General features: G+C 41.5%; 1 protein-coding gene across 1 annotated transcript; it reads left to right on the forward strand.

The window, feature by feature from the left end:
* Nucleotides 1-9628: 9628 nt before the first annotated feature.
* LOC126388128 (serine/threonine-protein kinase pim-3-like) lies at nucleotides 9629-11401 on the forward strand. Its single transcript, XM_050041024.1, is given in 3 exon segments — nucleotides 9629-9838; nucleotides 10359-10836; nucleotides 10929-11401. Coding segments are annotated over 3 exon segments (780 nt in total). The 3' UTR covers nucleotides 11021-11401.
* Nucleotides 11402-12517: the final 1116 nt, after the last annotated feature.

Here is a 12517-nt window from a genome sequence, read left to right on the forward strand (position 1 = left end):
TTGTGCGCATTGGCCAGTCGGGGAGAGATCTGAGGAGACGACATGACAGATGAACCAATCAGTCAGCCAGAGGCGGAGCCACACAGCATCGACACCGCTCCACCCCCCCCCCCCAACACCACCCTTACTGTACTGCAGGGACAGCAGGTCGGTAAACAGCAAGGACAGTTTTAACCGACTCTTATTTAATATGTAATCAGACAGTTTCACACAGATTAAGATCTCAAGAACACACAGGAACACAAACAGCAGGACTAAATCAACACAGCTGAACTGAAGAAAAAAAAAAAAAAACATCAGTTAAAACTTTAAAGGTCCAGTGTGAAGGATTTAGGGGGGCATATTGGCAGAAATGGAATATAATAAATATGTTTTCTTAAAAAGCTTTAAAAGAACATGAAAAATCCATTTGTTAGAAACATGAGCGCTGTGTGGTATTTATTTATTTATTTGGATAGTCAGTACCAAGGTAGAAACTACTCGCCTGGGATCCATACAAGCAAACATTACATCATAGTGTAACACAAATATGAAGTTTAAAATCCAAGGTAAAAGGAACTACATACATACAAAAAAATACAAGAAAACACACAAAAAAAATGTTGCACCGCCATGTTTCTACAGTAGCCAAGAGCGGACAAACCAAACGCTGGGTCCTGGCATATGCCTAAGGTGTGCAGTTAATTTTTAATGCAGTCTGATTGAGATTAAGATCTCAAGAACACAATCAGTAAGACAACATCAACACAGGAACAACACAACTACACATATAAAAAGAAATAAAACAGAAAACAAATTAAACAGACAAAAAGAAAATAAACAGTCACATGAATCATTAAAAAACATCAAATAAAACTTTAAAGGTCCAGTGTGAAGGATTTAAGTATATATATATATATATATATGTGTGTGTGTGTGTGTGTGTGTGTGTGTGTGTATGTGTATATATATATATATATATGTATATATGTATGTATGTATACTATCCCCCTCTGGGATGAGAGCGTGGGAAAAACACCGATTTGACCATGATTTTAATGGGAAACTGCTTTATTCAGTGTTTTTACCGGTTTTAATCACGTTGTCTGTTTGTTTTGAAGAGGAGAAGACCTCTGCGGATAATTCAGCTCCGGGTAAAAACTTTCTGAATGTCTGGGGCCTGTTGAACAAACACCTTAAGTTAAGATTTTCCTAAAAGTCCTAGTCAAAGTTTCCTCATAATAAAATTTGTTGCACAAAACACCCTCAAGTCTTCTCCTTAAAGTTTCCTTAAAATGTTTACTTAAGTATTTATCCCTTGACTGTTGCACAAAAGACCTTAGCAGCCAAAGCAAGGTAAAAATAAACGTAAGGTACTTCTGACTCTATCTTAACTGCAACACGATCGAGTTTATGGTGATAAATGAAAAATACTATCACACCCTGAGAAGAGTGTTCTGCGACCAGATAGATACATTTTTGATTTTACACTTTAGATTTGACTGAATTCATTTTAGGATGTGTTTTCTATGGTTGTATTCCCCCAGATGTGTAATCTTTTCCTCCTCTGACCAATATGGTTTTCTTGTCTTCTTTTCTTATGCTATTTTTCACTAAACCAACTTTGTGAAACGAAAACAGGCATCACAAGCTGTAAAAGCTCTTTCAGTGCAGTAAATTAGTTTTTCCTTCACAAAGAAAACCTTTTAAGGGATTCGGTGCAACTGTGTTAGTCCCTATGCTAAAGAGAAATTAAGCCTTAGGTGTCATACTTATGGTAGAAAACTTAAGGTGTTTTGTGCAACTGGTTCCTGGATCTTAAGTTATCAGAGAAAATAAGTGAGCAAACATTTACAGGTGCTGGGCAGGCAAACCATCTGCGACATGCTGAACAGCCTTGGAGAAACACTGATTTGTAACGTGAAACTGCTTTATTCAGTGTTTTTACTGATTTAAATCACCTGGTCCATTTGTTTTGGGGAGAAGGGGACCTCTGTGGATTTTTTGGCTTCTGGTAGAAACCTCCTGACCGTCTGGATCTTAAGTTATCAGAGAAAAAGGTGAGCACAGATCAGCAGGTGCTGGGCTGGCGGCCCGTCTCCTACATGCCAAACAGCATTGGAAAAACATTAATTTGTAACATGAAACTGCTTTATCCAGTGTTTTTACCGATTTAAATCACAGAGTCCTTTTGTTTTGGAGAGGAGGAGACCTCTGTGGACAATACAGCTCCTGGTAAAAACCTCCTGAACAATGAGCACTGAAGGAATTCTAACCGGGAGAAGTTTCAGCTGATTGCAATCTGCATTTCTCACCACTAGACAGAGATGCCACTAAATCCCCCTAAATCATACAACTGGCAATTAAGTTGGAACTGTAACGTGTCCTGTAGTTATTGCATTTAAATGAGAGAATAATTATGAGGTTGTTTGGAAGCTTTAAGAGTACAGATTTAAAAATGAATAACATGTAAGGAAGTCCATCACCCATGTAACACAGAAAACAATGATGAGTATGGAGTTTGTCATTTGCAATAAAGCCTTATGATACATAGGATTTAACTGCTCAAATGTTGATGGAGCAGCATGACAACACAGATTATCTCCACAGTCAGGTACAAACATAAAGGTTGATTGAGTAACAGTTTTAAATCTGGACCAAGACAGACATCCTTTGATTCTGTACGAGAAGCCTAGTTTGGTTTTATTGTTTGAGTAAGCTGAAGCTTGCATCATCGTCTGGCGGAAAGCCAAATTCCTAAATATTTGTATGACTCAGTGAGAGTAATTAGGGTGCCATTTATAGTTTGGATGGCAGGAACATGACAGGTGGACGTGGAGAATGCCACATACTTTGTCTCTTCAGCATTTAAAACTACCCTGTGATTAAGGAGGGATAATAGGAAAGCAATAAGCGCAGACTGAAGATGAGTCAGGGCCGGGCCAGGCTGGGGTGAAGCCTGGGGCATATAAAACTGTAACATCAGCAAAAATATGTCATTGAGGATGTGATTAGGATGAACTGTGCTATGTGTAATATAAACAGCCACAGACAGACCTCTGTTGTCCATTTCTGATGGTAAAATTAACTGACTGACCAGCAACTTGTTGCTCAAGAGGAAAGTGGTGCAGGTTCTTCTGCATATTTTGAAGTCCTGCGTTTTTACCTTCAGGCTGTAATTTATCCTCCCACCCAAAACACAAATAAGTTAAGTACTGCAGTCAAGAACTTCATTCATTGTAAACATTAACAACAGAGACATATTTGATATGATCAGAACAACCTGGTACAGGGCCCCAAGGGCAAAAGAAAATTGCTGCTGGGCACCAACTGACCCCCCTCTATCTCCAAACCTCATTCAACTGTATGTATACTGTTACTTCCAAGTTCCCATTTAATAGTTGCTACACAAATAAAAGCATCACTAATCTCAGAAGGAAAACTAAAACTCCCACTTTGCAGTTGTATGTCTCCGCAAACGTACGTACGCCGTACGCTGTTGTGAACATTTATACTTGTGCGGTGGTGTCTGTGTCACTCTGCAGTTACACCTCCAAAACACTGATCGGCAGTGGGGTTTCTGTGAAGTGCTGTTAAGTGTCTTTGATTCAAAACACACATTAAACACACATTAATCACACATTAAACACACATTAAACATGGCTTAATAGAGACAGTTTCAAACACAAGTACACAAATCTGCTTCACGATAACTCGCAGCATTCACAAACAAACACTTGTCTTTATCTGGACACATTTTTCCCACAAATACAACATGCTAACGTTATTAGCACAAGCCTATGGCATTTTACATTGTATAAATTAGCCTAGTGGCTAGTGGACTTTTCCTCTTCTCATATGAAGCCAGGGACAACAGCGATATTTAACAAAGGTAACATAACAAAATTTTGCTCCATTTCAACTCACAAAGTTCACTGACAAAACAACTGTCTTATACTAAAGGCCCGAATATACTCAGGCGGAACTTACGCGGAACGGACTCCGTGGAGGTCCCCGCAGACTCAAAGCGGATGTCCGCAAGCCCTGTGCGCGCAAAGCTCAGATTTTACGACCGCGTGGACTCCGCTCCGCACACCAGTGACTGCTCGGCATGTATTTTTCACATCGCGGGGATTTTTCACAGACATTTTTACAGGAAACTACAACGCGGAAGTGCGCTCGACTATAAAAGCCCGAATGACTGTGGACATTCCTCGCGGAGTCCGTTCCGCGTACGTTCCGCTGACTGTGGACATTCCTCGCGGAGTCCGTTCCGCGTACGTTCCGCCCAAGTATGTTCGGGCCTTAAATACGTTTTCCAAACAAATACAACATGCTAACGTTATTAGCACAAGCCTATGGCATTTTACATTGTATAAATTAGCCTAGTGAAGAGCAGAGATTTCCTCTCCTCATATGAAGCCAGGATAAATCACACACAAGGCTTAAAATGCTATTTTTGTGGAGGCTTTATTGTCTTCACAATTTATTGTTTCTTTGGTGTGAAATTAAAGTCAATAAAAGCTTTGTTTCCACTGAGGGAAATGGTTTCAGCATACAAAAAAAGACAGGAGGTCTGCATCGCCGTGATGTATGTTACATTCCTGGGGAGGTGCGCGTCAGGTTACGGCATAGGATACGGCATTGATTCAACACAGAAGTCTAAATCCTGCATTATAGTTTACATCCATGTCTGCAGGCACGTGCACAGACAGACCCCAGGTGGTGCTCAAACACCTGCCGTTTTGCCCTCTGTATAGATAAAAGCCCTTTTTGCAAGACATTTTTTCAATTTCTTTTCATCATTTTACATTTTAGTTTTTATATTTGGCTAATGGCATCCATTCTCAATGAAAAGCATGTTGTATGTCAGATAACTGCATTTGAGTTGAGCCCCTGCCCCTCCCTCTACAACTTCCCCTGTCAAAGTCACCACAGTTAACCAACAGAAATCGAGTGCCCTGCAGAGCAGTCACCTGTCACCCTGTCTAATTTAGGCAATGACCCACCATTGAGCTTAACGACAAGTCAGCTAGTCGGGCTCAAGGTAAAATCACACCATCTCCCTCCAACTCTCTGGCTGATTTGGGTTCACCCACTGCCCAATGCCAGAGACAGACGCCGAATTGCTTCCCCACTTCCACATCTTTTTAACCAGAACTCAACTTCAAATATTGTTTATATCCCCCATAGATCCTTTTACTGTTAGTAAACAGTATGATGTTTTTTTGGTGGGCGGGGCTTAGCTGGAGGCAAAACAATTCTCCACATACGATAGCTGATGCTAGCTAACAAGTTCTGTTGGCTTGTTTTAGACAATGGAGGAATATGATGCGAGTGGTGAATCAGAAATACTCATTCTGAGTGCCGGAGCGCACTCTGACACAAACTGGACCGTTCATAAATTCGAGCGCTGTCTGAATGTACCGTCCAGTTATCCAGAGCACCGCACTCTCAGAGTGGCAGAGCGCACTCTGGGCACTCTGTCCGTGGAGACGGAGCAGCAGAGCGCAGAGCAGAGTGAATGTGTGATTAACTTAACCGTTGGTTCATTCATGTAGAAATATAACACTCTGTTTCTTCCACCAACAGGGCTCTCATTTTAGTCAGACTGAATTTATGAAAGCACCATGTCAGGTCAATCACTCTCCAGGACCGCCAGTGTTACTTGAATAAGTAAACACTGACCAACAAGACCAGACTGGCCGACCCGTATGTTCTCACTCAGTGGATGGATGATGTCACAGGAAGCCAATCTTACAAAGGAGGACGACACTACACGAAGTTTCCTCCAGTTTGTTTTGCTATGGAAGCTAACGTTAGCTAATGTGCTAAAAAAGTTACAGTTACAGTGAAATCCAATATTCCTCTTAATACCTCCCCAGTTTCTGATGAGGTGGACATGATAACCCTTAATACACATAACGTTATTCATCCCTTCAACAGGAAATACTTTTTCCCTAACCTGATATGAAGTGTGCGCCGCACATCTGAGCATTTTTGATGATGGCCTCCTTCCAGTCCTTTGGTCTTATCACATTTAACCATAGCTGTCTTTGTTTTTGTTGACGGGCAAAGGCAGCTGGTTTTGAGCCATGACTCCTTCTATTCAGGCTCCCAATAACACAAGACCACATTTTAAGACTCCTATGTAGCCTACAGCCCTGTGGTGGAGAGTTGTGTTTTAGCTAACAAATTGATGTCACTGTGACGTTGGCCCTAAAAGGGTGTATACCGCAGCTTTGATAATTAATTTAAATCAACCTGACATGCGTTTTGGTGCTGCACATACATGTTGTGCACAAAAGGGCGCAGAGGAGCGCGAAGCTGCACAAAACTGTTCTCTAGGATTATCTTATTAAAGCTTATTTAGAAGATACTTAGAAGAACTACTATGTGACTTATTGAAAAAAAGAAGAAGAGGAGAAGAAAATGAGGAGTGCAAAGGAAAGCAGTGGAGGAGAGGAGAGCAGAACGCACTTGAAGTCTGATTGATGTAACTAAGCACAGGCCTACTTGTAGTTTGTAGGGTGGTTTGGTTTATTGTTTATTTTATTTATAGACCACTAAAGTGCGCACAGTGTGTCATTGTTTTCTTTGTGTGTGCTTGTTATAAATAACTGATAAATGTTCTGTGTGTGTGTAGCAGCTGTGAGGTGTATATGGTATAGATATTTAGACACCTCAGACAAACATTTCTCCTGCTCATTCCTGTGCACAAATGTACTGTATGTACTGCGACCTCCAGAGCTCCTCTACTGCAGACAGACACACAGAGGCCTCCTGGCAGGACGTGCTTTGCAAGCAAGCAAACAAAAAAAAAAATCCTGATGCCCACATGCAAAAAAAATTGTGGAAAGACCTGCCCCACAACATGTCTGAAAACATGGATGCTTCACCCGGCAGCAAAGAAGATTTGCACAGTGAGCGCAGTTTCAAGATGAGTGTCACCAATTCAGTATCTGACCAAATGTCTCCCCTCTGTTCCTGAGATATGAAGATGAGTAATGGACAGAAAAGTGTTTAATGCAGAACATTATGATGTCACAGTGAAGTTGACCTTTACTGTCATCACTTCATTGTTTTATTCTATTCGACATTGTGTGAAGTTTTGTCAGAATTAGAGTATGAATTTCTGAATTATGGCCAAAAACATGTTTTGTGAGGTCACAGTGACCTTGACCTTTGACCTTCAACCACCAAATTCTAATCGGGTCATTCTTGGGTCCAAGTGGAAGTTCGTGCCAACTTTGGGGAAAGTCTCTCAAGGTGTTCTTGAGGTACTTGTTCACAAGAATGAGATGGATGCACGGTCACAGTGACCTTAACCTTTAACCACAAAATTCTAATCAGTTAATTGTTGAGTCCAAGTGAATGTTTGTGTCAAATCTGGGGAAAAAAACTCCTCATTGTGACCTTTTGGCCACCAAAATCTAATCAAAAATCAAAATCTTTAGTGAGATATCATGAAACAAGACAGAGACTGACTCAAGGTCACAATGACCTTTGACCACCAAAGTCTAATCATATCATCCTTAAGTCGAGGTAGATATTTGTGCCAAATTTGAGGAAATCCCCTCCAGGTAATATAGAGACATCACATTTACCTGAATCTGATGAACAAGATCAAAGTGACCTTGAACTTTGACCACCAAAATCTAATCAGTTCATCATGAAGTCCAACTGGACATTTGTGCCAAATTTGAGGAAATTTTTTCAGTGTGTTCTTGAGATATCAGGTTCACAAGAATGAAATGGATGCAAGGCCACAGTGACCTTGACATTTGACCACCAACGTCTAATCAGTTCAACTTTGAGTCTAAGTAGATGTTTGTGCTAAATTTGAGGAAATTCCCTCCAGGTGTTCTAGAGACTTCACAATTGTAAGAATGCAACACACAAGGTAAAAGTGACCTTGAACTTTGACCACCAAATTCAAATCAGCTCATCCTTGACTCAAAGTGATGTTTGTGCCAAGTTTGCAGAAATTTCCTCAGGCCGTTCTTGGGACATTAGGTTCATGAGAATGAGACAGACAGACAATCCAAAAACATAAGCCTCTGGCCACAGCTGTTGCCAGTGTGGAGGCGAAAATAAATGTGCAAACAAAATCCATTATTTTGAAACACCTGTGTTTTCCAGGATAATTGTACTGATTGTAAGAGCTGGTAACAATGAGGCCAAAGAAATTAAACATCAAGATCTGATTTGATCATTTTATCTGAGTTACAGCCTAAATTAATAATTATTGGTTTCTATTCATTATATATCAGTTATGAATGTCTTGTTTGGTGCCTAGTCCAGACATAGATTTTGACCAGGTAGCTTGAATTTGTTAATTTGTTTCTCAAACCAACCCCAGTCCCCAACATCCACATTACTCAGTAGTTGTAGCTGGAGAACAATGATAAGATGCGTGAAGAGAAAAACCTCATGACAGACTTTATAGTGGTCTACTGAAGATGATATCTTCAAACATGTTCACCCATACACCTGCTGCTGTGAGTCCTCTGTTGAAACGTTTGCTGTTATTCTAGGAATTAAAAATAAATGTCAGGCAAATTGGTCCCAGGCTTTAAATAATTTAGAGGAGCTTCAGAGGTATCCTTACTGCGGAGTCGCCAGCAGATGGTTGTCTTTCACACAGAGGTGAGGACACAGTTTGACACAGTGACATGGAGTTAATAAAACAATGTAGAGTTTCAGTTACTCACACAGCAAGACAAGTAAAAACTCATCGTTCATGACATGAAATAACTATACACCTGTCTGTTCGTCTGCCTAAATAAAAAAAACAAAAAAAACATGATAATTATATTTTCAACAATCAGTGAGGAAACGAAGCTTATTCTTACCAATCCAAAGGAATGTGTTGAAAACTGCTAATGGTATTATCCTATTATCACCACCTTAATGTGGTGGAGGGGGTGCATGTCTGTCTGATCATTTTGGAGCAATACCCTTAACCCAACAGGAAATCAGCCATTTTGAATTTTGTGCACAATTTTTGTGCATTTCTTGGGTCATACTGTAACGAATTCCTCCCAACAAATTTAATCCAATTGACTTCAAATTTTGTCTGTGCCATCTAAAGACATTGGACATCAAAAGCTGCTTAAGGCTTGAGTTTTTATCCATGTGACCGTGACAAGCAGTCAAATTTCCATGTGTTGCCACCAAACAGGAAGTTGTTGTAACTTCTGTGTACCTTGTTCAATACGCACTAAACTTGACATGTTTTAAAAGGGTCCAGGCCCAAAGACAACTACATGCACATTAGCTGTCATGGTGATTGCGCCACCTTCTGGCAACTGGAAGTAGGTCTTTTCAGACACTTATCACTAAAATAAAGAAACCTACCATAGTGTGCACCTTGTATCACAATCATAATTTGTTCAGCAGAGCTATACTGGAAGGTATGAAAGATTTCCGCCCTACTTGGGACTTTTAAACGGCTTAACTTTCGTTCTTCTCCTGCCTTGTTTCCCGCTAACGCCCATGGTGCCGTTAAACTAAAGGACGGCTTTTTTGGTCAGTGTCTGACGCCGCAAGTCACTGCCCAAGCGCCGGATTTTGACGTCCTCGGAGTGAGACTGGGTTGGGTGTTGAACTCTGCTGTGTTCAACACTGCACTCTGACGGAATGTATTATGGATGAATGGCGGTTCTCACTCTCACTTTGTTGTCATGTTTCAGCCGGATCATGAAGGACAGTGAGGACGTCGGCGCCAGTGTCCCTACTGGACTGGTACGATCTGGACCAGGAGCTTAACCTGGTGCTGGAGAGACCAGTTCCCGCCTTGGACCTGCTGAAATATGTCAAGGACAACGGGGGCTCCCTACAGGAGGAGGAGGCCAAGGTAAGCTACTGAAGGATCCTTGTGAATGTGTGTGTTTGAGGCTTCAAGAGGGACTTAGTAGAGTGACCTGTAGAGTGACCTGTAACTTAACATGTAGCCAGGGTCACTGGGGGCAAGTTCAGGACATCTTGCAGAACATCAGATGGGGCTGATATTTTTTTGGCCATCACTTATGGTTGGTGATTATGATGACACTATACTCACCAAATTGATTGTTGAGATCTAGGTACACTTGACATTTTGAAAGAGAAGTCTGAAGCAAGAAACAAACAGTTTATCACTGAGACAGGATGTAAACAAAGACTCAGCTCAGCCAAACACACAGATCACACAGGTCATCACAGACTATACTGAAAATCTCTGAAGGATTTCACCACCTACGTACCTACAGGCTTGAAAGATGGTTTTGTATCTTACAGATGTGGTGAACTTCAGGCACAGCAGCTAATCCAGAGTCACAACCATGAAAAAATGTCAAAGCTCCTCTCTGATCCCTCGCCTCTGTCTTTTTGTCTTTCAGATCATACTGAAGCAGCTCTTCGATGCAGCACATGAACTTCAGCATCAGCGCATCTTCCACCGGGACATCAAGGTGGCAGATATCCTCATCGAGACCGGCTCGAATGTCCCACGCGTACGAATAATCGACTTTGGCCTGAGCTGCTTTTTCAAAGACAAGTCCACCTATCGCGTCTTCTACGGTAAGATGTCCAGCTTCTACTCCCACACTGCACTAACTTACCTATCTCTGACTTTTACATTCAAACAAAGCTGCACCTCCTCCTCCTCAACCTCACCATTATTATTATGTCTGTGTATTCTAGGTACCTCTTCCCACTGCCCTCCAGAGTGGCACAGCAGCGGTACCTACACGGCTGGCCCCACCACGGTGTGGCAGATGGCTGTGGTCCTGTTTGAGACGCTCCACAGGAACACAAAGTTTGAGATGAAGAAGTTCCTGATAAACGAGCTGAGGATCAGCGAGGAGCGTCCTGAGGGTAAGAAAAAGACACGACAGCAGACACAAATCTGATGAGTTTAGTTCACGTTCAGATGGATCACCTTCACCTTTCGTCTTCTTTCCCTCCAGATTGCCAGGATTTCTTGAGGGCACGTTTGTCCAAAGACCCCAACCAGCATCCGACCCTGGAGGAGCTCAAACGTCACTCATGGCTGAGATAAACCCACACACACACACACACACACACACACATATCCTAACACCAGTCAATGAATCCATCCAATGCCATATATCAGGGTTGTAAACTGGTCACATTTCCGTGAAAATTGCTGTTCTGGATCCAAAATAGGACATATGTGAGATATGTCTTTATTTACTCCAGAAAGTGGCGTCCCTCGCTGTCAACTTCACGCCTCCTTGCTGTGGCCGTGTCTGCCGCCTCGCAGGAAATGTCTGCTGTTTAGAAACCGTTCGTTTGCTTTGGTTTTCCGCCTGTTCATGAAAACACATTAGCTCCATCTTTGTAGTTCCTGCTTGGTGCAAGTCTACAAACTGTGTGATAGTTCTGCCATCCTGGACAGGAAAAAATGCCAAGTGATTTTGCTTGATTAACCAGTTGTGTGTGCCGGACATCGGTTCATGGGACACGTTTTGCCCATGAACCGATGTTCACGTTTGGACGTGCCTGCTCTAGCGTGTGCAGATAGTTTTAAAAAATCTCTTCCTGGTGGGGCAGCTTTGTCACCTTTTACACTCCTGATGAGACTAAATGACACACAACCACTAACACCGTTCTGTTTCACAGGAAGGAGGATTTGCTGTTTGACGTAATCAATTTGGCTGATTGGATGGACTTTCTGGCAGATCCTGTAGTGACCCCAGCTGTCCGAGGAAAGGGGATCTCTCTTCGAATTGCCTTTCCCGAGGTTTCTTCCCAACTTCCTTACAGCCTCAGGATTTTGGGGAGTTTTTCCTCGTCTTCTTAGAGAGCTTGGGCTGGGTCAGGACTGCTGCTGATGCGGGCATGTGAAGCCCAATAAGCCTTACGTGATGTATGCTAATCTGTAACACCGAACAACGAAAATAAACCTTTATTAAATTTGAAATCAAGTGAATTCATCTTTTCTTTAGACTAGACGACCATCACACCCTCTGTCTGATGCATTTTAAGTTAAATAAGGTTTTAATCCACCTCCAGGCTTTTGTCTCCATTAAAGTGAAGACACAGGCAAAATAAATAAAACTGAGATGATCTTAAAAAAAATAAAATAAATCACCAGTTTCACACTGTGATAATCAGTGAATCAGAGTTTGTAAATAAATTACACATGGAGTTTTGATTACTTTATCAGACATTTTAGGTTTCAGTAAAAATGTTTACTCACTTCCTCTTTCAATAAGAAAAGACACCTTAAAATATTGATAATGCTAATAATAATAATAATAATAATAAAAAGAAGAGGTGGACCTTTCAAAGCAATGTTACAAGGTGCTTTACATGGGAAAATAAGATTAAAATACCCTACTAATATACACTCACTGGCCACTTTATCAGGTACACCTTGCTGGTACCAGGTTGGACCCCCTTTTCAATTCTTGGTGTCATAGATTCAACAAGGTGCTGTAAACATTCCTGAGAGATTTTGGTCCATATTGACATGATGACATCACACAGTTGCTGCAGATTTGTCGGCTGCACATCCATGATGAGAATCTCC

The sequence above is a fragment of the Epinephelus moara genome, chromosome 3 (genome assembly GCF_006386435.1).
Source record: "Epinephelus moara isolate mb chromosome 3, YSFRI_EMoa_1.0, whole genome shotgun sequence".
Taxonomy (NCBI): Eukaryota; Metazoa; Chordata; class Actinopteri; order Perciformes; family Serranidae; genus Epinephelus; species Epinephelus moara.